The sequence below is a fragment of the Hypanus sabinus genome, unplaced genomic scaffold (genome assembly GCF_030144855.1).
Source record: "Hypanus sabinus isolate sHypSab1 unplaced genomic scaffold, sHypSab1.hap1 scaffold_316, whole genome shotgun sequence".
NCBI classification, from domain to species: domain Eukaryota; kingdom Metazoa; phylum Chordata; class Chondrichthyes; order Myliobatiformes; family Dasyatidae; genus Hypanus; species Hypanus sabinus.
The window spans coordinates 33,477-59,723 of record NW_026781227.1 but is presented as its reverse complement, the minus strand read 5'-3'; the positions used below and the strand labels follow the sequence as shown (position 1 = coordinate 59,723).

The window sequence follows — 26,247 nt, the reverse complement described above, 5'->3', positions numbered from 1 at the left end:
GGGCAAGCTGCTCCCAGGGTGTTCAGTGCTGGTGACCACCCGCCCCACTGCGTTACATTTATTGGAAAAGGCAGACATCAGTGTCTGGGCTGAAATCCTGGGATTTGTTGGTGAGGAACGGAAGGAATATTTCATCAGACATTTTGAAGATCAGACGGTGGCGGAAGCTGTTTTCAAACATGTGGAGGAGAACGAGATCCTGTACACCATGAGCTACAACCCCTCCTACTGCTGGATCCTCGCTCTGGCACTGGACCACTTCTTCACACAAAGAGTCAGGGACCCACAGCAAATTCCCAAGACCATCACCCAACTGTACTCCTACTATATTTACAACATCCTGAAAAACCACGGCCATGAGATTGAGAACCCCCGTGATGTGTTACTCAGGGTTGGTCAGATGGCCTTCAGTGGAGTGTCCGAGAAAAGATTGTGTTCACAAATGGATATTTGATCAAGTACAATCTGCAGCCTTCCCAGTTCCTGTCCGGGTTCCTGATGGAGCTTTTGGAGAGAGTGGATTCTGCCCAGAACGTGGTGTACACATTCCCACACCTCACTATCCAAGAGTTTGTAGCTGCAGTCGCACAATTCCTGATTCCACATCCCAGGGATATCCAGAAATTCCTCACAGAAACCCACAACACGTCAGTTGGGCGATTTGAGGTATTTCTCTGTTTTGTTGCGGGTCTCTCCAACCCAATGACAGCTCGGGGTCTGGAGGAGTTTCTGGGTCCATTTCCTCATCAAACAACCTGTCGGGTGATTGACTGGGTGAAGGAGGAGGTTAAACGCCAGATTGGAAACACAGGGAGTGGAACTGGTAAAAGGAGCCTCCTGAACACATTACACTACCTGTTTGAGTCTCAGACTCGTGGACTGGCTCAGGACACACTGGGATCTGTGGAAATACTTTCATTCAGTGAAATGCCACTGACCCCAATTGACTGCGTAGTCTTGTCTCATGTCATCGGACTCTGTGATACAATCAAACAGCTCGATTTTTGGAACTGCCGCATTCACCTTGAAGGAATACAGCGGCTGGGACCCGGGCTACACAAGTGCCAGGAGTGGAGGTAACTTGATTTATCTCCCACTCTGAACTGTGAAACTGTTTCATTGTGTGGTTTCAATGCGAAGGAAATTGGGTAAAATCGGAGTAAATCAGATTGCGAAACATTGTTACAAATGACGAGGGGACCAGTCAGTAATTCCACAAGAACAGGGCGGTTCTGTGGTTCCTTGTGGAGGGATGGTGGAGACTTCATCAGATCAGTGAACAACGACCATTGGTTTAAAGGTAGTAAATCACGGGAATGGCCATGTTTCTCGCTGCCTGTGACACGTCCATTGACAGCGTTCCTTCTCAATGTTAATGACACCCAGACCGACACTGACTGCAAGGGCGTGTGTAGGGCCATCACGCCATTTCCCGTTGAGGGACAAGAGAGTGTGAGCTGACTTTCCCAGTGAGAGGTTTAGAAATGATGCTGTGAGATTGTCCTCCTCTGCCCTTCCCTGTGAGTGGCTATCTCCATCTCTCCACCTGTGTGACTTTTCTCAAACCCCGTTACCCCGCTATGTGGGCATCTTTTCTCCCGATTGTGGACCTCAGTTTAGGCCAACCTCTCCCAAGGATCTACAAGCGGTACGTCCGCATCACCTCCTCTTGTGGGAACATCTTTTCTCATCACTACATTCCTGTGGGATCTCTGTGCACACTTCCATTCCCACTGTTGGACCTCTCTGCAGAAGTCTCATTCCTCCTGTACGTTAATTTCTCCCCATCCTTCGGTCGGGTCTCTCTTCCCCACCCCAATTCCCTTGTTGTATCACTCTTCCCCATCCACCTTCCACCTATGGGATCTCTTTTCCCCACCCCATTTCCCCTGTGGGGGCTTCCCTTCCCCACCCTGTGAGTATCACTCTTTCCCATCCACCTTCCTGCTGTGGGTTTTCTCTTCCCGTCCTCCTTCCCCTAAGGGATCTCTCTTCCCCACCCGCTTTCCCCTATGGTGGGGGTCTCTCTTCCTCCTCTCCCTTCCCACTGTGGGGATCCCTCTTCCCCATCCCGTTCTGCGGTCAGTTCTCTTTTCTCTTCCCCGTCCTCCTCCCATTCCGATATCTCTAATCTTCACCCCCTTTACCCCTGTGAGAAGTCTTCCCGGTTCCTCTTCCTCCGGAGGGATCTCAATTCCCTCTCCCCATTCGTTCTTTTGGCTCGCTCTTCTCCATCTCCTTCCTCCAGTGGGATCTTTATTCCCTAACTCCTTCCTCCTGTGGGGATCACTTCCTCATCCCCCTTCCTCTGTTGGGTTCTCCCTTGCTCATTCCCTTCCTCCTGTGAGGTTCTCTCTTGCCCATCCCCATTCCTCCAATAGGAATCTCTCTTCCTCATTCCGCTTTCTCCTCTGGAGTCTTTCTTCCCCATTTCCATTGCTGCTGTGTGGAATCACTCTTCCCCACCCCCTTCATCCTGTGGTGTCTCTCTTCCCCATCCCCCTTCAGCCTCTCGGGATAACTCTTCCTCATTCCCCATTGCTCTATGGGGATCCCTCTTCCTTGTTCCCCTTCCTCCTGTGGTGATCATTTTTTCCCAGCACTTTTCCTGTGGTGGGTGTCTCTGCGCGCATCTCCCATGGAGATTTTCCCACCTACAATTCATCCTCTCAGAGGGACGATCTCTCACCCTTCAACCCTGCCCCTTCTGACATTCTCACATCAGGAACACTATTCTAACTGTTGGGGAAAGAGTCAGATGATGGAAAATTACAGAGTCACACTGACAGTAAATTAATGACATTCAGTAGTGAAATTTGACAGTGATGTGAATTCCAATCAGTGATCTACTGCATGTTTGCAGAAATATCACAATGAGAGATATTCCCACAGTTTCAATCTCTTTATTCATTAGTTTGTCTCTTTGTGTTTAGACTTGGGGGGAATGACCTGGGAGACTCAGGAGTGAAACTGGTGTCTGTGGCTCTGAGGAACCCAGAGTGTAAAATACAGAAACTGCGGTAAGTACCAGAGAGTTGGAGATTGTGTTTACAGTTACTGCGTGTCAGAAATTGAACATCAAGCTGATCAGTAATTGAGTTACTGATAAACACTGGAAACCTCTGATGTCTCCTGTCTGTGTGTCCTTCACTCTCACTCTCTCTCAACCCCAGGCTGAACGATGTTGGCCTCACAGGTTCTGGCGCCGAGGATCTCGTCTCCACTCTCAGTGCAAACCGTACACTTACAGAGCTGAACCTGAGTTATAATAAACTGAAAGATTCAGGAGTGAAACTGGTGTCTGAGGCTCTTGGAAACCCGGAGTGTAAAATACAGAAACTGTGGTCAGTAACAGACTCTGGGAGATTGTGGTTACAATCACTGCGTGTCTGACATTTGACATTGATTTGATCAGTAATTGTGTTACAGATAAACACTGGGGATTTATATTGTCTCCTGTCTCTCTGTGTCCTTCACTCTCACTCTCTCTCATCTCCAGGCTGTGGAAAGTTGGTCTCAGGGATTCTGGTGCGGAGGACCTTGTCTCGGCTCTCAGTACAAACCAATCACTGACGGAGCTGGACCTGAGATTAAACTCGCTCACGGACCGATCTGTCCCTGCTCTCCGTCGCCTCATACTGACCGTCCCAAGTCTGGCCTATATTGAGTGAGTATTCTTGTTAATGTTCAGTGTGATAAAATTTCAGTGGAAATGCGGGTTCACCGGGGATATTTGTTTGTCAGCGTTTTTGAAATATTAACCCCAGTCCCCTGTTACAGTCACTGTTGTATCATTTGTTTATTTCCTCTGTATTCTTCCCTCTGTTTCAGGCTGTGGAGAAATCACTTCAGTGAGACTGGGGAGATGGAACTGAAGTCTCTGCAGGAACTCAGACCTGGACTGACAGTGAACCTGTGAACATCTGAATGAGTGAACATCTGCACTCAAGGGATGGGGATATTTTGTTCGATTCCTCACCATCCCCTTTAACAACAACACTACAGCTTTAATTCCCAATGGTTCTAACGGATCACGTTTCCAACCAAGCACTCTTTGATGTCGGAAGCGTTTCCGCAGGGATGTAATTCCCCTTTGTGACCAGCGGCACTATTTCTGTCGGATGTTCTGGTCCGAGAGTTCATTTAAGTGAGGCCTTGGGGAAATACACAGATAGAAGGAACCCGAGGCGGGGGGAGCGGGGGGTCTCAGTCTGGGACACCAGTGTCTGGGGTGGGATAATCCTGAGAGAGAATCTTTTTGCTCACTATGCTGAGGATAATACATTTAGCAGTCTGGCCGATATAATGATGTTAAATGGATAAATACCTTGGTAGCGACCCTGGAACTGCAGCGATCTCGGACACTGTTCTGAAATTTCAGGCCCCGGTGAATTACACAGAGGGGACGAACCCGGGGACCGGGACTCAGTCTGGGACACCGGTATCCCGGGGTGGGATTATCCCGGGAGAGAATCCTTCTCCTCATTTTGCTGAGGACGGTGCAATTCACAGACTGGCCGGTATAATGATGTTAAATGGACAAATCCCTCGGCAGTGACCCTGGATCTGCAGCGATCACGGACATGGCCCTGAAGTGTGATTTTATAATCATCGGTACCCCGATGCAGAGTGACGGTGAGTAACGGGACTGATTATTGAATCTGTTACTCATTGTCACTGGTCAGTTTAATTGTGTTTGACGCTGAGTGAATCAGGAACAGCTTATTTATTCCCGCAAGTTAGCAGGTTACACGTTGTTTAATTTACATTTGTCATGATGAAATCAATAAACTGCTGTAACTTCCTGTCTTGGTCTTGGACTTGATTTGAGCTTGCTCGGGAACCCCATCACCCACAGCGATCCAGAGCTTCTCGCAGAGGCACAACTGAGGCTGAGGGAGGTCTGCTACTCAGGATCTCGTAACCCCTACAGCACCCAAGCTGATCCCGTGCTTTCCTCGCTCCTGCCCCCACACACTTTTATTGTTCCCGCCCCTGCTCTTTCCTTGCTCTCGCACCCGCGCTTTCTTCCCGTCCGCCCCGTGCTCGCAAACTCTATCCACGTCTTAACCACAACACAGCCTAAAACCCTGTCTTTTTCTGCCATCCCTTTGCCTATCTGATAGTCGCTTAAATGTCTTGAATGTATCTGCCTCAATCACCACCCTCCGCAGTGCTTCCAGGCACATGCCTCATTTGTAAAAACAAAATACCCCCGAAACCTTTTTCCACACCGTAACCTTGCCTATCTTAACATTTCTTAAAGGTTCCCAATGAATCTGCCTCTACCACCACCCCACACCAGCTGTCTGTGTAAAACAAAATAAACCCTGCACCTCACATGTCCTTTGGAATTACCCCCATCTCACGTTTAAACTGTGCCCTCTATTATTTGACATTTCAACCGTGGGGAAAATACTGTCCGTCTGGTATATCCATGTCTCTCATAAATTGTATAAAATTCAGCAGATCTACTCTTAGCCTCTCCCGCTCCTGAAACGACAACCCCAGTTTGTCAAAACTCTCACTATAGTGCATGCTCTCTAATCCAGGAGGCATCCTGGTTAGCGCCGGTTGTATCCTCCGCAAAACCTCGATGTCTTTCCTCTGATGGGGCCATCAGAGTTAATTACAGGCTATATAGAGTTTTGTAAACTCTCCATGGTAGCATCTTTCCTGAATATCAACCAGCCCTTATCTCATTAAGTAGCCTCATGTGCAGCACCTTGTCAAATACCCTCTGATAAAACAAGTAAACCATATCCACTGACTCTCCTTTGTTGATGCTGATTGTAAAGTCTTCAAAATATTGCAACAGGTTTCCCATTATGGAACCTCTGCAGACTTTGCCCTATTTTATCAAGTATCCGGATACCTCATACTCCAACATTTTACTAACCATGAAGTAAGACTAATTGGCCGACACTTTCCTATTTTTGCCTCCCTCCTTTCTTAAAGAGTGGCGTGACATGTGTAATTTCCAGTCTGCAGGAACCATTTCAGATTCAGGTAATACACAAAGGACACCAGTAATGCCTCCACGATCTCTTTAGCTACTCTGTCAGAAATCGTGTGTGTAGTAGAGACTGTGTTGACTGGCTGCATCACGGCTTGCTGCGGAATCAGCAATGGAATTGAACCGAAAATCCTTCAAAAAGTAATGGATTCGACACAGTGGTTCATAGGTAAACCACTCCAAACCATTGAGTACCCGTGAGAGATTGGGGCTGAGAGAAACAGGCCAGTTTATAGATATGCATCTAAGAGAGTGAGACTGAGAGACATAGGCCAGTGTATGGATATGACCCTGAGAGAGTGGACAGTGAGCCCTCCCTCTCCCTTCCCCCATCCCATTTCATTCTGCCTCCTCTTCTCGCTGGCTATCACCTCTCTCATGATTCTGCATTCTTCTACTACCCATAGTGCTTTCCCCTTACATTCCTTCTTCACCTATCCTGTCTATTACCTCCCTGCTTCCCCTACCCCACCCCTTGATCTCTCCTTTGATTGTTTTTTCACCTGGCACCTTCCACCCTCCCTCACCTTCTTTAATAGGGCCGCTGCCCCCTCGTTCTTCAGTCTTGATGAATGGTCTCGGCCCGAAACGTTGACTTCATTTCAAAGAATGCTGCCCAACCTGCTGAGTTCATCCAGCTTGTTTGTACGTGTTGAGTGTAAAATATGTCCCTGGGAGAGCAGGACTGAGAGACACTGCTCAGTTTATTTATATACTCCTGAGAGAGTGAGTCTGAGAGATACTGGTCAGTTTATTTATATCCTCCTCAGAGAGTGAGTCTGAGAGACACTGGTCAGTTTATTTATATACTCCTCAGAGAGTGAGTCTGAGAGACACTGGTCAGTTTATTTATATACTCCTTAGAGAGTGAGTCTGAGAGATACTGGTCGCTGTATGTATATACCACTGTGACAGTGGGAATGAGTGAGCAGAGGCTGAGGTCGAGCTTGCTCCCAGGGAGATAAGGCTGGATAAAGTCCTTTAATTAATCTAATTAGCTTAGAAGTAGGTAATGGAGGCAGCAGTTAGGGCAGTCGAGTGCTCCATTTGCAGTACTTAGGAAGTCAGGGCGAGCTCAATTGTCGCTGATGACTACACCTGTAAAAGGTGCATCCAGCCATCCAGCTGCAGCTCCTGACAAACCGAATTAGAGAACTGGAGCTGGACCTGGATGAACTTCTGATCATTTGCGAGGCAGAGACAGAAATAGACAGGAGTTTCAGAGAGATAGTCACCCCTAAAAGTCAGGAGGCAGGTAGCTGGATGACTCAGGACAGGGAAGGGGAATAGACAGGCAGATCACTCCTGTGGCCATTCCCATCAACAATAAGTATACCTTTTTGGATACTGTTGGTGGGGCCGAACTACAAGGGACAAGTTGTCGTGGCCGCGTTTCTGGCACCGAGACTAGACCCTCAGGTCAGAAAGGAAGGAGGGAAAAGAGGAGAGCAGTAGTGATAGGGGATACGATAGTTAGGGGGCCAGATAAGAGGTTCTGTGGGAGAGATCGAGATTCTCAGATGTTCTGTTGCCTCCCTGGTGCCAGGGTCCACGATGTCTCGGATCGAGTTCTCAGTTTTCTCAAGAGGGAGGGTGAGCTGCCGGATGTTGTCCATGTAGGGACCAATGACGTGGATAGGAAGAAGGAAGAGAGTTTAGGGAGTTAGGTACAAAGTTGAAGGACAGGACCTCGAGGGTTGCAATCTCAGGAGGCTAGAAATAGGACGATAATGCAGCTAAATACGTGGTTAAGGCGATGGAACAGGAGGGAGGGCTTAATGATTCTGGCCAATTGGTCTTCCTTCCATGGAAGGTGGGATCTGTTCCGACGGGACGGTTTGCTCCTGAACTGGAAGGGGACTAACATCCTTGTGGGTAGGTTTGTATGTAATAAAAATGTTCTCACGTGCCAAACTGGGGAAGAGGCGTCTGGCTTTCAAATAGAGAAAGATAGGAGACAGAGTGTGAGGCAAGATAGGTAGGTGATAGAGAAGGGACCGAAGGTATGAGATGGATATTTTAGCGCAATGAGTGTTATGTCCAAAGCGGATGAGCTCACAGCGTGGATCAGTACTTGGAGATATGATGTGCTGGCCATGACAGAGACTTGGATGGCTCAGGGACAGGAATAGTTACTTCAAGTTTTTACGTGTTTCAGGAAGGACAGGGAAAGAGGCAAAAGTGGTGGGGGCGTCGTACTGTTGATCAGAGAAAGTGTCACGGCTGCAGGAAAGGTAGAAGTCATGAAGGGATTGTTTACGGAGTCTCTGTGGGTGGCGATTAGGAACAGGAAGGGGTCAATAACTTTACTGGGTGTTTTTATAGGACGCTCAAAAGTAACAGGTATGTGGAGGAACAGATCGGTAAACAGATTCTGGAAAGGTGTAATAATAACAGAGTTGTCGTGTTGGGATGTTTTAATTTTCCAAATATTGATTGGTATCTCCCTACAGCAAAGGGTATTGATGGGGTAGAGTTTATTAGGTGTGTTCAGGAAGGTTTCTTGACGCAATATGTAAATAGGCCTACAAGAGGAGAGGCTGTACTTGATTTGGTATTGGGAAATAAACCTGGTCAACTGTCAGATCTCTCAGTGGGAGAAAATTTTGAAGTTAGTGGTCATAATTCTATCAATTTTGAAGATAGTGATCATAATTCTATGTCTTTTACCATAGCTTTGGAGAGAGATTGGAACAGACAAGTCAGAAAAACGTTCAATTGGACTAAGGGGAATTATGAGGCTATTCTGCAGGAAAATTGGAAGCTTAAATTGGAAACAGATGTTCTCAAGGAAAAGTACGGAAGAAATGTGGCAAATGTTCAGGGAATATTTGTGTGGTTCTGCTTAGGAACGTTCCAATGAGACAGGGAAGTTATGGTAGGGTGCAGAACCATGGAGCACAAAGGCTGTAATAAACCTTGTCAAGATGAAAAGAAGAGCTTAGGAAAGGTTCAGAGAGTTAAGTAATGTTAGAGATCTAGAAGATTATAAGGCTAACAGGACGCAGCTTAAGAAGGAAATTAGGAGAGCCAGAAGGAGCCATGTAAAGGCCTTGGCGGGCAGGGTTAAGGAAAACCCCAAGGCATTCTACAAGTATGTGAAGAGCACGAGGATAAGACGTGAAAGAATACGACCTATCAAATGTGACAGTGGGAAAGTGCGTATGGTACCAGAGGAAATAGCAAAGGTACTAAATTAATACTTTACTTCAGTATTCACTATGGAAAAGGCTCTTGGTGATAATACTGACGACCTGCAGCAGACTGATAAGCTTGAGCATGTAGATAATAAGAAAGAGGATTTGCTGGAGCTTTTGGAAAACATCAAGTTGGATAAGTCGCCGGGCCCGGATGGAAAGTACCCCAGGATGCTGTAAGAGGCGAGAGCGGAGATTGCTGAGCCTCTGGCGATGATCTTTGTATCATCAATGGGGAAGGGGGAGTTTCCTGAAGATTGGAGAGTTGCGAATGTTGTTCCTTTATTCAAGAAAGGGAGTAAAGGTAGATCTGGAAATTATAGACCAGTGAGTCTGACCTCAGTGGTTGGTAAGTTGATAGAGAAGATCCTGAGAGGCAGTATTTATGAATATCTGGAGAGGTACAATATGATTAGGAATAGTCAGCACAGCTTTGTCAAAAACAGGTTGTACCTTACGAGCCTGATCGAATTTTTTGAGGATGTGACTAAACATATTGGTGAAGGAAGAACAGTAGATGTAGTATATATGAATTTCAACAAGGCATTTTATAAAGTACCCCATTCAAGGCTTATTTAGAAAGAAAGAAGGCATTGGATCCAAGTTTTAGTGATCAAGAATTGGCTTGCCCAGAGAAGGCAAAGAGTGTTTGTAGACGGTTCATATTCTGCATGGAAGTCGGTCACCAGTGGAGTGCCTCAGGGATTTGTGCTGGGACCCTGACTCTTCGTGCTTTTTATAAATGACCTGGATGAGGAAGTGGAGGGATTGGTTAGTAAATTTGCTGATATCACTAAGGTTGGAGTTGTTGTGGATAGTGTGGAGGGATGCCAAGGTTATCGCGGGACTTTGATACGATGCAAAACTGGGCTGAGAAGTGGCAGGTGGAGATCAATCCAGATAAGTGTGAAGTGGTTCATTTTGACAGGTCAAATATGATGGCAGAATATCGTATTAATGGTAAGACTCTTGGCAGTGTGGAAGATCAGAGGGATCTTGGGATCCGAGTCCATAAGAAGCTCAGATCTGCACAGATTGACTCAATGGTTAAGAAGGCGTACACGTACGGTGTATTAGCCTTAATCAATCGTGGTATTGAATTTAAAAGCCGAGAGGTAACATTGCAGCCATATAGGACCCTGTTCAGACCCCACTTGGAGTTCTGTGAATTCGAGGAAATCTGCAGATGCTGGAAATTCAAGCAACACACACAAAATGCTGGTAGAACGCAGCAGGCCAGACAATATCTACAGGAAGAAGTACAGTCGACAGTTCGGGCCGAGACGCTTCGTCAAGACTATCTGCAAGAAACGCAAGTAAGAAATTTGAATGTAGGAGGGGGAGGGGGAAATCCGAAATGATAGGCGAAGACAGGAGGGGGAGTGGTGAAGCTAAAAGCTGGAAACGTGATTGGAAAAAGGGATGCAGAGCTGGAGAAGGGAAAGGATCATGGATCAGGAGGCCTAGGGAAAGAAGCACCAGAGGGGGATGGAGAACCGGCAAGAACTGACTGTGAGAGGGGCAAAGAGAGACAGGAAAAAGGGGGGGGGGTGGGATAAGTAAGTAAATATGAGATGTGGTAAGAAGGGGAAAAGGAGCATTAAGGGAAGTTAGAAAAATCATTACTCATGCCATCTGGTTGAAGACTACCCACACAGAATATAACCTGTTATTCTTCCAACCTGAATGTGGCTTCATCTTGATAGCAGGGAAGTTATGGATAGATATATCAGAATGGGAATGGGTCGTGGAATTAAAATGTGTGGCCACTGGGAGATCCTGTTTTCTCTGGCCGATAGAGCGTAGGAGTTCAGTGAAACAGTCTCCCAGTCGCGTCGGTTCTCCACAATATATAAAAGGCCACACCGGGAGCACCAGACGCAGTATATCACACCAGCCGACTCACAGGTGAAGTGTCGCCTCACCTGGAAGGACTGTCTGGAGGCCTGAAAGGTGGTGAGGGAGGAAGTGTAAGGGCAGGTGTAGCACTTGTTCCGCCTATAAGGAAAGGATGGACAGGGGACGAATGGACAAGGGAGCTCCGTAGCGATCCCTGCGGAAAGCAGAAAGAGTAGAGCTGGAGGGAAAGATGTGCTTGGCAGTGAGATCCCGTTGGAAATGTCGGAAGTTACGGAGAATTATATGTCGGACCCGGAGGCTGGTGGGGTTGCAGGTGAGGACAAGGGGAACCCTATCCCTAGTGGGGTGGCGGGAGGATGGTGTGAAAGGAGATTTGCGTGAAATGGGAGAGATGCGTTTGAGGGCAGAGTTGATGGGGGAGGAAGGGAAGGCAGTATCTTTAAGAAAGGAAGACATCTCCTTCGTCCTGGAATGAAAAGCCTCATCCTGAGAGCAGATGCGGCGGAGACGGAGGAATTGCGAGAAGGGGATGGCACTTTTGCAGGTTACAGGGTGGGAAGAGGAATAGTCCAGGTAGCTGTAGGCTTATAGTAAATATCAGTAGATAAGCCATCTCCAGAGATGGAGACAGACATATCAAGAAAGGGGAGGTAGGAGTCGGAAATGAATCAGGTAAATTTGAGCGCAGGGTGAAAGTTGGAGGCAAAGTTAATGAAGTCAACGAGCTCAGCATGCGTGCAGGAGTCAGCGCCAATGCAGTCGTCGATGTAGCGAAGGAAAAGAGGGGGATGGATACACGTATAGAATTGGAACATGGACTGTTCCACAAAGCCAACAAAAAGGCAGGCATAGCTGGGATCAATACGGGTGCCCATGTCTACACCCTTGATTTGGAGGAAGTGGGAGGAGTCAAAAGTGAAATTATTGAGAGTTAGAACTAATTCTGCTAGATGGAGGAGATTGGTGGTAGAGGGGAATTGGTTAGGTCTGCAATCCCAAAAGACGCGGAGAGTTTTGAGACCTTCCAGGTGGGGGATGGAGGTATATAGGGACTGGACTTCCATGGTGAAAATAAGGCGGGGGGGCAGGGACCATAAAATCACTGAAAATATTCAGAGCGTGAGAAGTTTCACGAACATAGGTGGGGAAGGATTGAACAATGGGGGATAAAACAGTGTCGGGGTATGCAAAAATGAGTTCAGTGGGGCAGGAGCAAGCTGAGACAATGGGTCTACCCGGACAGGCAGGTTTATGGATCTTTGCTAGGACGTAGAAACGGGAAGTGCGGGGTGTGGGAAATATAAGGTTGGTGGCAGTAGATGGGAGATCCCCAGAGCTGATAAGGTTGGTAATGGTGTGGGAGACAGTGGCCTGGTGCTCCTTAGTTGGGTCATAATCGAGGGGTAAATAAGAGGTATCAGCGAGTTGTCGCTGTGCCTCGACCAGGTAGAGGTCAGCACGCCAGACCGCAACAGCGCCCTCTTGTCAGCGGGTTTTATAGTAAGGTTGGGATTGGTGTGGGGGGAGTGGAGAGCAGAGTATTCGGAATGAGTGAGGTTGAAATTTGAGCAAGGTGTAGTGAAGTGGTGAAGTCGAGACGGTTGATGTCCCGTCGGCAATTAGCAATAAAGAGATCCAGAGGAGGCAGAAGACCAGAGTGGGGTGTCCATGAAGAAAAGGAGGGTTGAAGACGGGAGAAAGGGTAATCGGTGGGGGTGGGAGAGTCCTTGCCAAACATGTATACTCGGAGACTGAGCCGGCGGAAGAAGAGAGCGTTATGGCGTACGCGGAACTCGCTGAGTGTGGGTGAAGGGGGACAAAGGCGAGGCCCTTACTGAGGACGGCTCGTTCTGCCTCAGAGAGTGTAAAGTCGGAGATGATGGTACAAACCCAGCACGGATGAGAGCTGGGATCAGAGGAGGGAGGGGGAGGGAGGCTGGTTGAGTCATTGGAGAGGGGAGGGAGATGGAGCCTCCCGAGGTTCCAGCGGTTAACGTTGGGATCTGAGGGAGAGGGGATTGTAGAGAGCTGGTGGTGGAGGGGAGACGGGGGTCACTATCGAAGCATGTGTGGAGTCGCAGTTGGAGGCTGCTCCAACCCCCAACGATGACTCCCTTCTCCTGCTTAAGTTTCCAGCATCTGCCGATTTCCTGGTGTTTCTGTTATCATTCCACCTTTCCAGGATCTGTTTCCCTATCTGCTCCTCCATATACCTGTTACTATTGGGGGGCCCATAAAAACACCCCGTAAATTTATTGACAACTTCCTGTTTCTATCTTCCATCCACAGAGATCCCGTAGACAAACCCTCCATGGCGTCGATTTTTTCTGCAGCCATGACACTATCTCTGATCAACAGTGCCACGCCCCCACCTCTTTTGCCTCCCTCTCTATCCTTTCTGAAATGTCTAAAACCCGATACTTGAAGTAATCGTTCCTGTCCCTGAGCCAGCCAAGTCTCTGTAATGGCCACGACATCATATCTCCAAGTACCGATCCATGCTCTAAGCTCATCCACTTTGTTCACAACATTCCTTGCATTAAAATAGACACATCTCAAAGCGTCGGTCTGAGCGAGTCCCTTCTCTATCAGCTGCCTATCCTCCCTCTCGCACTATCTACAAGCTTTCTCTATTTGTGAGCCAACCTCCTCTTCCCCAGTCTCTTCCGTTCCGTTCCCACCCCCAGCAATTCTAGTTTACACTCTCCCCAGAAGCCTTTGCAACCTCCCCGCCGGGATATTGGCCCATCCCTTTTAGTACAGGTCACACCTGCCTCACAAGAGGTCCGAAGGATCCTGAAATCTGAATCCCTGCCCCCTGCTTCAATGCTTCAGCCATGCATCTATCGTTCACCTCATTCTATTCCTATTCTCACTGTTGCGTGGCACAGGCAGAAATCCCGAGATTACAACCTTTGGTGTCCTTCTTCTCAATTTGCAACCAAGCTCCCTATAGTCTTTTTTCAGGATATCTTCCCTTTTCCTACCTATGTCATTGGTACCAATATGTACCACGACCTTTGGCTGTTCTCCCTCCCACTGCAGGATATCTTGGACGCGACCTTAAACATCCCGGATCCTGGCACTTGGGAGGCAAACTACCATCCGAGTTTCTTTCCTGCGTCCACAGAATCACCTGACTTGCCCACACACTATAGAGTCTCCTATCACTACTGCCTGAGTATAGGCGACGTTTCGGGTCGAGACCCGTCTTCTGGACTGGAAGTAAGACATTAAAAGACAGCGTTAGAAATGGGGCAGGAGAGGAAGAGCTAAATAGAATTAATCAGGTGAAATCATGAGGGGCGAGTGGTGAAACAAAGAGCTGGAGGTCGGTTGGTTAAAGGACTGGAGAAGGGGGAAACTGATAGGATTCTTTCAGGAGGCCTTGGAAGAAAGGGAAGGAGAAGAGGCACCGGAGGGAGCTGATGTGCAGGTTTGGAGATATAGTGAGAGAGCCTTCTCGAACTTGCTATAATTACACCCCTCCACCATTTTCCTTTACCAGCCCGACTCCCATTTCCTTCTCCAACCTTCCCATCATCTTCCTTTGATGCTCGCCCCCCCCCACTCTTCAGTGAAACTGAGAAAAGAGGCATTTTCACGTCCAAAACTCTTTCTTCTCGTCAATCTTGTGACATCCGTTCAAACGATTTCGCAATATCTGGCACGGCCGCAGATGTATAGTTTGAGAGAGAAGCAGGGAACCGGGCGGGCAGAGGACAGTCAGACAGACAGTGTAATTGGCAGGTAGATAGACGGATGGATGGCTAGATAGATAGATGGATCGACACCGAGACAGATAGGGAGATCGTCATGGTGTCCAGAATGAACTATAATCTAAATCTCAGTAAACAGGAGCCAGGCAAGCACAGTGGAAATAAACAAATAAAAATATTTGTTTTTTGCCACGCGGTGCCAATTTCCAGCACTGAGATTGCGGGGCGGTAAAAGATAAATTAGAACATGGGGCTTTGTTCTACCTCTCTATAGCGGGACATATCGGCCGTTCTTTAGATTTTTATCGTACGGGGGCGAGAAAGGGACATGGGCAACAGCATAGAAACAATGAGGGACAGTTCGGCCGATGTAGGAAATGAATTAAATCACCCTTCATTCCCTATTGCTGCAAGGTGTCCAACTGGAAAAACAGATGTTGCTCCTCTCTTCTGTATTCTGCCTCCCGATGGCAGCGGGGAAAGCCGTAGACAGAGAAAACAGTTCTGAATACCAGTGCCTTCAGAATCACAGTGTGACGAAACAGGGAGCTCGAGTCAACCACGTGACCGTGAGGATGTATCCCGTAGTCCGAGCAACTAAACACGGTTGCTGCTGCTGTTTTCTTTTCTCTGTATCTAATGTAGAGCAGACGTCGTTGTGAACACTGAAGGTGAAGCAGTCTTGGTCAACAATTGTGCAACTGAATCGCTGGCTCAATCTCTTACGTCAAACCGAAACGAGGAAAGTCAACACCATACACTAACTTACACTACAACATAACTTCCACTCAACCTTTGCCTTTGCCCTTCTCTATAGATGCATCTGATATGGAGAAAAGGTTCCCACTGCCGAAAACCTGTATGTCTGTAATAACGTTTGAACTTCTGAATGAAGTAACTCCCACTCCTCTGCTTGAAGAGGATGGCAGATTGTCAGCTGATAACCTGTAATGCCTCACGTTCGGCAACTGACTGGTGAAACCCCTGGGCAGAGGCTCCACTGAAATTACCTACATTTCTTACGGGGAGCAGGAACAGCATGATACTCTAATCAGGCCAATGCTACATACAATTGCATCATGATCTTTCCCATCAGTAAGGGAGGTATTCGGAACGTATCGAACACCATGTTATCAGTCTGCTTGTATACCTTCACTGGTGTTTGAACTTCCATCTCCTTGTTTTCCTCTACATGAACTCTCGCGAGAACCCCGAAACTCATTGCGAATATCTCAGCCCTACTCACCCATATATGATTATCAGACAGATCCCTGGCTGCCTTTCAATATCCATTTGCAAATTGATCAGTTTCATCCCAGAACTGACAACCTGCTTCTGCGACGTCTGTCTAGGCACAGTGAAATGCTCTTCTCAGCGTGCCATTCATTTCAGACAATTGAATACATAAGTATATCAAGGTGCTGCGTCAGGAAAAAAAAAATGTTGTGTTGTACTTATAGGGCAAGTGCAGTTCAGTTTGAGAAATAAATAAATCCGACTATCTACCTCAACGTCAAAACGAAATTCCCCAATATTCATTGCTGCTGGTTTCCCCCATAAAATTCGATCCAAACGGAAGTAGCCAATCAGATGGATAATCAACCAATCAATAAGATCCAATTTTGTTCATGCAGCGGACCAGCCCCAAATTTTCTTTCGATTTCATAATGTACCAGCAGCAAGAGATTCTACGCTGAGTCGGGTTTTAATGTTAAAACCTTTATCTTAATTAGTATCTACTTAAAATATAGCATTTTAAACAAGATAAACAGAAGTTAACAGTGATAGACTGCAAGTTAATAAGATTCAATAATCCACGGAATAAATGATGGTAGAAAGATTTATAATCCACATAGAAGTATGTAGAGAGAGGCCGATATGAAGAAATACAGGTTCCAGGCGGGTAAAACGAAAAAACAGTCGCCAAAGATCCTGTCCGTCGATTAATCCACTTAGAAATATCACCAGGTGACAGTCACAGGAATATCGTCCTCAAGTGGTTACCACAGAACACCCCGATTCCAGGTAAGGGCCAAGAAAAGTGATACCACAGAATACTCCAGCAAATCCACACATATGGATTATACGAAGTGACAGTCCACACATTCACTGTGCACTGCGTGCCGATGATCAACCCAAACTTTTCGGCATTGGACAGTATGATCCAACGATTACAGCAACAATCTCTCTCTCTCTCTCTCTCTCTCTCTCTCTCTCTCTCTCTCTCTCTCTCTCTCTCTCTCTCTCTCTCTCTCTCTCTCTCTCTCTCTCTCTCTCTCTCTCTCTCCCCCCCCTGACGTGATAGACCCGCCTCACACAGGTGCTTAAAGAAACACTAACAGTTCAAGCCTAACACCTGTGACAGCGCTCCGTGTAGATGTGCTCGACGGTGTGAACGGCATTACCCTGAGAGAATTAGCCGTATCTCCTAACCTTTTCTATGATTTTACATTCAAGGTCATTTGGATTTTCATATCCTAATGCTACCAATAAATCCACTCTTTAGAAAACCTCTGAAGAAGCTTGTCGAAGTTTTAGATGCCGATTCTAAGGAAGTAGAAGCGCTGTAACGATTTCTTCGTAAGTGCACTCACGTGCTGGACCTGGGACAAATCCTCTGAAATGGTAACAGCAACTTAAATGTGATGACCCCCTCCACCTGTGATCCTCCGATGAGGACTGGTTCTGGGATCCACGGGTTCATCTTCCTGAAACCAATAATCAGCTCCATGGTCTCGCTGACATTGAGTGAGTAGTTGGTACTATTCTGACAGATATTCAGTCTCCCTCCTCTATGCTGATTTGTAACCAGCTTTGACTCATCCAATGAGAGTGGTGTTTTCAGGAAAATTAAATGTGACATTGGAGCTGTGCATAGCCTCAAAGTCAAAAGCACCCAAAAAGATCAAGCAGAGGGAATAAGCATACAACCCTACGGTATACCCGTACTGATGGCTATTCTGGCGATTTGGTTGCGAATCTGAACTGACTGGGGTCTGCAACTGAAGAAATCGAGGATCCAATTGCAGGAGGAGGTACTGACACCAGATTCTTGCAAATTATTGATTATATTTGTTGGATGACATATTGAATGCTGAGCTGCACTGGGTGAACAACATCCTGATGTATGCGTCTTCACTGTCCAGATGTTCCAGGGTTTGAACCTTGTTCTACATTTTGGCAGGAATAATCCAAATAGAACATACATGGTAAATGGTAGGGCATTGAAGAATGCAGTAGAACAGAGTAATCTCGGAATAATGGTGCATAGTTCCCTGAAGGTGGAATCTCATGTGTATAAGGTGGTGAGAAAAGCTTTTGGTATCCTGGCCTTTACAAATCAGAGCATTGAGTATAGGAGTTGGGATGTAATGTTAAAATTGTACAAGGCATTGGTAAGGCCGAATTTGCAGTATTGTGAACAGTTCTGGTCACCGAATTATAGGAAAGATGTCAACAAAATAGAGAGAGTACAGAGAAGATTTACTAGAATGTTAATTGGGTTTCAGCACCTAAGTTACAGCGAAAGGTTGAACAAGTTAGGTTTTTATTATTTGGAGCGTAGAAGGTTGAGTTGGGACTTGACAGAGGTATTTAAGTTTATAATGGGGATAGATCGAGTTGACGTGGATAAGCTTTTTCCTTGGAGGGTAGGGGAGTTTCAAACAAGAAGGCATGATTTGAGAGTTAGGGGGGGAAAGTTTAAGGGTAACACAAGGGGGGAGTTTCTTTTCACAGATAGTGGTAGCTGTGTGGACTGAGCTTCCAGTAGAAGTGGTAGAGGAAGGTTCGGTATTGTCATTTAAAGTTAAATTGGATAGGTATATGGACAGGAAAGGAGTGGAGGGTTATGGGCTGAGTGCGGGCCAGTGGGACTATGTGAGATTAGGCGTTCGGCACGGACTAGAATGTCCGAGATGGCCTGTTTCAGTGCTGTAATTGTTATATGGTTATATGGCTGAGTGAAGAGCCAATGAAATTGAGTCTACTGTGGACCTGCTGTGACGGTTGGTAAACTGGAGCGGATCTGAGTCGTGTCTCAGACAGGAGTTGATATTATTCATCAACAAACTCTGAATGCATTTTATCACAGTGGATGTAAATGCTACTGGACGATTGCCACTGAGGCAGGTAACCACGTTCTCCTCAGGCACCGCTATAATTAAAGCCTGTTTGAAGCAGGCAGGCAACAGAGAGCGTAAGCGAGCGGTTAAAAAATTCGGTGAAAACTGCAGACAGTTATCAGCATGGGTTATTTTTTTCTCGTCCAGGTGCTCAGTCTGGGCCAGATGCTTTTGATCTGTTCACCTTCCTGAGCGATGCTGTCATGTCAGCCATAAGGCAGACATCATACGGTCTTCTAGGGCTTTGGGTGTTCTTAACGTTTCCTCCATGACGGTCAAAGCGAGCCTAGAAGGTATTGAAATCACGTGCAAGCTGTGTCTTAATTCCACCTGTGTCTCTTGGGCTCACCTTGTAGGAAGTGATCGCATTCAAGCTCTGCCACAGCCATTTGTTTTTGCATGAATCACGTGTCAGAAGTTGTTTCAAGGTCTAACACAGAAACTAAAAGCAGCAGAGCTGGTCCAGTGAAGAGACTGCGTGCAAAAAGAAACGAGTTTACTCTCACCCTGGACCAAGAATGTCAGTGTGTCAATTTCCAACATGAAGATGACGGGGCGATGAAATTTAAAATAGACCATGGAGCTCTACTCAGATTCCGTGGAGCCTGAAATATTGTCGGTCTTTAGGACTATATGGTACCGGGGCGAGGAGGGAGCATGGGCATCACCATGGAAACAACGAGAAAATATCCGAATATCAATGGAATAAGAGTTAAAGCATGGTTAACCAGGGAGCTAAGGATCAACCATGAGACCATGCACAAGTATTCAGGAGACGAGTCTTTTTCTCTCTCTCTAACATCGTGGAAACATCATTGCGAACGCTGAAAGTGCGGCAGCCTAGGTCGGTAAATATGTAAAGAAATCGCTGGGTCAATTCCTGACATCAAACCAGGAAAGTCAACTGCTTACGCTAACTTACGTGAAGCTTACATTTCCACTCAACCCATGTCCTCCTAGTTGGATGCGCCCGACATGGAGAAATGGTTTCACTGACAAACACATGCAAGCCGCTCAGAATGATTAAACTTCTGTGTGAAGCAGCGATTACCCCTCCGTTTCAACTGGAAAGTGACAGATTCTCCGCTGATATCCGAAATGTTGTTGGGGGATCCCCTCTGCAGCGGCTCCAATGCAATCACATCCTTTACTCATGGGGAACAGAAACTCAAATCTGACCAATATTATGTATCATTGCATCGGGACCTTTCGCGTCAATGAAGTCAAATATTTCCAATGTACTGAACACCATATCTGCTTTCGCTGATTTTGAAAATTTAATTTTCTTGCCCGTCTCTACATCAACACTCTCGAGAACCCCGTCACCCCAGCCGTACTCACCCGTGGCAGGTAATCACCACATACCTCGATACTGACCTCTGTCTGCCCGTCGCGGATCATTTGACAGACTGATCAATTTCATTCCATAACCGGCAACCTATTGTTTCATTACTGCGAGGATTATCCAGACACAGTGAAAGCATCTTCTTGTGTCGAGTTCGGTTCAGAACATTCAAGGGCACGTCAGGAAAAAAAAAACAACATACAATGCGGGGTTATATGTCCGGTGAAAGTGCAGGTAAAGGCAATGGGAATTTGCAATACTGTGCTGTATTTTCAGTGGAGGTTCAGTTCAGTTTGTCGAGCAAGTCAATAGGACCGTCTACCTCATTGTCAACAACGTTACCAATTCAGTACATCTACAAAACAATTCTCAATGTTGGTAGAAATATAATGAAGCAGATGCTCTGCCGGTTTAAGTATTTTCACCAGTCCGAGGGCCATGAGTACGGTACATGTTCCAACCATGTGACGGGCCGCATCAAATTGATGCACATACAAAATGCTGCGGGAGCTCCGCAGATCCGGCAGCATCCATGGAAATGAACAAACATTTGACGTTTCAGGCCGCGGCTGTTCAGCAGGCTTGGGAAGAGGTGGGAAGATGGCAGAATTAGAGAGCTGTGGAGGGAGGGAGGAGATGACAAGCTAGAAGGCGATAGTTGGTCAGGTGGACGGAGTTGGAGGACGAAATAATGCTGGGAAATAATAGGCGGAAAAGGCAAAGGAAAAGATAGCCTTTGTTAGGAGAAGGGTTTGGATACTAGGATAAAGGGTAGGAGCAGGGCCACAGGGTGGGGGAGGATGGGAGGTTAAGCGATCGGTCAGGAGAAGAAGTAGAAGACCAGAGGACTAGAAGAGGGAAGGGTAAAGAGAAAATTGGAAGTTAGGGAATTCGATGCTGATATCTTCAGAATGGAGGCTACCTAGACTGAAAATGAGATCTAGCTCATCCAAACTTAGAGAGGCCTCATTATGGCAGAACAGGAATCGATGGACCGACATGTCGAAGCGGGAATGGAGATAGGATTTGAACTCGTTGTTCCATCGGGAATTCTACCTTTCCTGATGGAGCTGAGGTTCTCGACAAGATGATAACATTTCATTAAAGGTCTGCATGCGTTCGGTATCTACATAAGCCTAGATGCCACAGTTGTTTATGGTTCTTCAGTATATTACAGGTACGTACAAACAAGATATTCTTTTTACTATCTCTATTACAAGATCCATAACCGAAACAATTTCCAAAACCAAGCAGAGCAGCCCAATGACAGTTTAAGATTTGTCTATTGTGATAAAGTCTATGGAGTCTAGGAGTGGACAGGATCAAGAATAACAATCATGAAACCGAGAGATGAGCCTGCGATTGTTTCACAACAACATTCACTGACTTCTCCAATCGTCATTTCTTCACCTTTGAAATGTTGCAATTTCGTGTCAAGCTATCCACACCTCATCACAATTGGGATTCTACTTCAATTGCATCATGTTTATTTTTACCCCAGCTGCTGGAAGACACGTCAGTCTTGTGCAATATTGAATATTCAGTGTGGTGGAGCGAGTATAAATGAATGGCCGTGGAGATTCATCAGCTCAGAGTTTCTTCAGCGAGATCGCGGGCAGCTGGAAGACAGGCTGAATCTCACACAGCATGATAGAAACGCTTTACCGTGTGAGAAAGATATACTTCGTGATCATTGCCGTTATTGGTGTTTCTGGTAAGAAAAGAGGCGAACTAACATATGCTGTTCTGTATGCGCGGTCTTTGGACGGTGAGTTACCGACAGCGTTGTGATGCCGGTATATCAATAAGTGCGGGGCAGACATTGTGACAAAACTCTGTGTTCATTCAGAAGTTCCCTTTCAGTTTAATCCGTGACCTCGTCTGAAAAATAAACCGGCAGCTGAAAAAGCTGCAGAGCGGAAGATAGAGTAGATAGATCAGTTCTGCGGATTCACAGTTGTGATTTATCAATGCAAATCCTTTGTCTAAGTCAACTCCGATAATCGAGCGCGCTCGGCACCTTTACGGGCTACTGGGTGATATTCCTTATCAATAGCATAGCATGCTTTACGTTCAGAGTTATCAAATTGCACTGTGTGCTTTCAAAAAATTGCTTCAATTTTGACGGGATCGTGGAAGCGGATCGCCGGCGAGATTCACGGGAGATCAGTAGTCATCACTTGTGAGTTAGACTCCGAACAATCGTGAGATTCCAAAATTCAATGAAGGGTCTGTTTGCGTTTTAGTGAACCAAGGTTTGTTTCCATGTCCTACGATATGCGTAGTGAAGAGGAGTTAAGAGCGAATCCAGCGCTGTCTGTTGGAGGTCAGACGGGGTAAGGTACAGGCGATACTCCGCTCTGGAACAATAGGTATTGCAGCATTTGGAGTAATGCTTCAGTAGTTTTGGAGCAACCTCTAAAAGAGCAAAAATTTTTGAAAAAACACACATTGGGTTTCCTTTGGAAATTGGATGCTTTAAGCACTAGCGTTAAAAATACACGCGAAAGAACTTCCCGATTGCAATCGACCAAGGTCAAGCGTAGTTGCAGAATTTTAACGAAGGGAACCAACAGGGTCCCGGTACGCGGATGGCAAACGGGAGTTGAGAAGGAGACGAAGTCATGCGAAAGGGAGACAGAAGCACAGGGAGCGGGGCTCCGCCCTGTGGGGCGATTCCAGAACGTATGTGACGGATGCGCAGCAAACATCGTCGCCGAGAACTTGCCGAGGAAACCAAGGTTTGTATACTGCGTATGTTAATCAAAATGGCTCCTTTGTTTGTTAAAAGTAAAATTGCTTCTTTGTTGTGCTGACTGGTGAGACAGTGTTTCTTGCAGAGCATTCTCGAAGCCTCTCGCAGTTTGTTTAGCTTTAGAATTGCTGATAACGGGGATTGTATTCATTTGTTAACCGCTGGGGTTGAATGTTATTTTGTCTTTGGGTGTGGGAGCTGGGTTTTCGCGGTCTTTTCGGGGAGTCAGGGAGAAGACGCGGAAGGAGGTGGACGTGTGCCGCATTCCTCGGTTGATCACTGCGGGTGGTCCCAGGTGCGAGTTCGTGGAGGTCGGAGGAGAGCGACAAGGAGTCGAACGGTTCGATGACTGAGCTCCAGCAATGTGCACTGAATTGACTGAACTCTGATAAGTTTTGTCGCCTTTTCTTTATTTTCTTTTTCTCCATATATACTGCATCATTTGTAATCAGGTATTTCTAGTAAAATCCTTAAAGAGTATTCTATCACTGTATCTGGTGTGAGCTTGATATCGTGTGTGCGACACTGCAATAACTTGTTTTCCACAGAATCTGCGCATACGGGAGGCGGGGTTTGGCGGGTGGCTAGGATATTTCCCTTAGACGTATGCCAGCCTGTTGAGGAAACGTTACATTTGTATATGTCAAAAACCTGATGGTTGGGGATTTGTAATGATCTATCCAAACCATTCAGCGATTCGTTGACAATACCTCCTTCCCAAACCCTGCTCCTCATCCAAGACCGAGTACTGTTACCATTCTCCCAGCATGCATGCTGTTGGAAGAGGAATCTGCGAGTCCGGCTTTACGCTTTTTAAACTCCACAAATGCGTTGTCTGCAAACTTTGATTGTTCTCAATTTTCAGCACATCTCTGCGCCGAGACCCGTGGAGCGGCGTGACAATAATTCACTCATTCTTTCTGTTGTTTCTCCAGTGAATTTAGTGGCGATTGTGATCCTGTCTCGAGGAAAGTGCGGCCTCTCCACCTGCACCACTCGCTACCTGGTGGCCATGGCAACGGCAGATTTACTAACCATCAACTTTCAAGCTATATTGGGGCGGGTCCGTAGTTACTACTTCCCCATATGCAGTGTGAGCTACGTCCCGTTCAGGGCTGCCACAGACTGTTCTGTCTGGTTCACCGTCACCTTTACGTTTGATCGGTTTGTCGCCATCTGTTGCCAAAAGCTAAAAGCAAAATATTGCACCGGGAAAACTGCGGCTGTAGTTTTGTCAACAACCGGCATTCTTTTCTGTTTTAAAAATGCGCCCTATTTCTTTATGTATCGACCTATGAAAGTGATTGACAATATACCGTGGGGCTGCATTCGTAAATCGAGTTACTATACGGATCCCGGCTGGGTGGGATATAGCTGGCTTTCGACCGTCCTAACGCCATTACTCCCGTTTGTCTTAATATTACTGCTCAACGCTCTGACAATCAGACACATTTTAGTGACTAGTCGCGTCCGTAAGGGGCTGAGGGGTCAGAGCAAGGCGGAGAACCGCAGTGACCCGGAGATGGAGAGCAGGAGGAGGTCTGTGATCTTACTTCTCACCATCTCCGGAAGCTTCATCATCCTGTGGTCGGTAAAAGTTGCCGAATTCCTTTACTACACCATTACTGGACAGGATCAGAATAGTTACAACGATTCGGAATACATATTTCAACAAGCAGGATACATGCTAATGATACTAAGTTGCTGCACAAACACGTTTATTTACGGGGTAACACAGTCCAAGTTCAGAGAGCAGTTCATCAGCGCAGTGAAATATCCGCTCACGTCTATTATTCAACTAATTAACAAACGAACTATCTAAGTTCTTCACAGAGGCTGTCGCAGTTTTTGTTTTTCCATCTCGACACGACAGAACTGACGATCATCGGAGAAGGTGGCAGCTGCGAGAGTGGTTGAGAGCCCGAGCGAGACCCAGATCCGGAACAGGCTCTTCGGCAACTACAGCCGGCGGCTTTCACCTCCCACCGGTCATTAAACTCAAACCACCTTCTGTTTGTATGTTTCACCACATTCCCGCTGCCGTTACCCTCACACGTCTATCGATAATAAATCCCACCCTCCAGTGTAAATGCTTACCGTGCAAGTGATCGGGATATCCGTTGCTTCTCGTTGACGGAGAGGAACGGGAGCACCGAGCGGAAACACTGCCGGCACAAGGAGAACGGGCGGAATTCACACTGAGCGCACTGGAGACCAGCTCGGGACCGCTCCGTGCTCGCAGTGAGTAGACAACACCGCAGTGAGATTGAACTGTTCGCATCCAACATAGGATCGGCTCGTCCGCCAACACGCTTTGAGCATTCAACGCCCAGACCGAATTAAACTGTGATGTGTTGGATAGTTTCTGGATTCTCTTTGTATTTTCTCCTTTCGTCGTCTTACTGGTCTTTTATTATGCATCTTATTAGTTATCTGTTAACCACCTGATCCTATATTGCCACAGAGGGAATGGAAATTCCAACAACAACCTGTTTGAATGTCTGCAGCTCCCTCACAGATCCTTTCCCTCCCCACTCCACAATGCACTCGTCGACTTCATCTCCCTATTCCTTTCTATCCCTCACCATTCTCTCAGCCCACTCTAACCACACCGTCTACCCTCCCACCCCTCGGACTCATCCCTTCATCCTCTCGTAGTCCCCTCTCCCTAGTCTCCTTCCGCTTGCCCCTGTCTCTCTCTTCCCACGTCCACTTTCTTTCCCTCTCACGTCTTCCCTCCCCTTTCAGCCTTCAGTCCTCCTCAATCCAATTTAATGGTCATCTATCCATATATGAATACTCATGAATACAGCTAGATGAGACAGCGTTGCCACGGGGTCAAGATGCGAACACACTTTACCAAAACTCACACACACTAAGCACACACATGTTCATGATGACGTAGTAAGAGTCCCAAGGCCCACCCTCCCACTACACGACCACCTCACCTCCCGTGACGTCACGGACGAATGCGTACGGCAACAATCCCAAAAATAATATCAGTAAAACACACAACGACGCAGGATAGACATAGTTTAACATTGGACTCCCCAGTCCACAGATATCTTCTGCAGACTGTCTCCCGAGGCCCGCTAGACGACCGACTCCTACCAGGCGAATCCATGGCTTTGAGACCCAGTCATCCCATTTACAAAGCAGAACGAGACATATATATTCCAGACCCACTCTGATTGAGTTCAGCTTGAAATTTCATAGGGAGGAAGTAAAGTC

At 46.8% G+C, this 26,247-nt stretch overlaps 2 protein-coding genes across 2 annotated transcripts; both read left to right on the top strand.

Moving 5' to 3' along the window:
* The first annotated feature begins 474 nt into the window (after positions 1–474).
* Positions 475–3,966, top strand: LOC132388398 (NACHT, LRR and PYD domains-containing protein 12-like). The gene is made up of 5 exons (XM_059960749.1): positions 475–1,076; positions 2,934–3,020; positions 3,174–3,344; positions 3,500–3,667; positions 3,832–3,966. The coding sequence occupies exons 1-5, from the start codon at positions 499–501 to the stop codon at positions 3,917–3,919; spliced, it is 1,092 nt and encodes a 363-aa protein (XP_059816732.1). The 5' UTR covers positions 475–498; the 3' UTR covers positions 3,920–3,966.
* Positions 3,967–22,842: 18,876 nt separating this feature from the next.
* On the top strand, positions 22,843–25,356 carry LOC132388399 (probable G-protein coupled receptor 139). Its single transcript, XM_059960751.1, has 2 exons — positions 22,843–23,002; positions 23,952–25,356. Exon 2 carries the CDS (start codon positions 24,029–24,031, stop codon positions 24,836–24,838), a length of 810 nt encoding a protein of 269 aa, XP_059816734.1. The 5' UTR covers positions 22,843–23,002; positions 23,952–24,028; the 3' UTR covers positions 24,839–25,356.
* Positions 25,357–26,247: the final 891 nt, after the last annotated feature.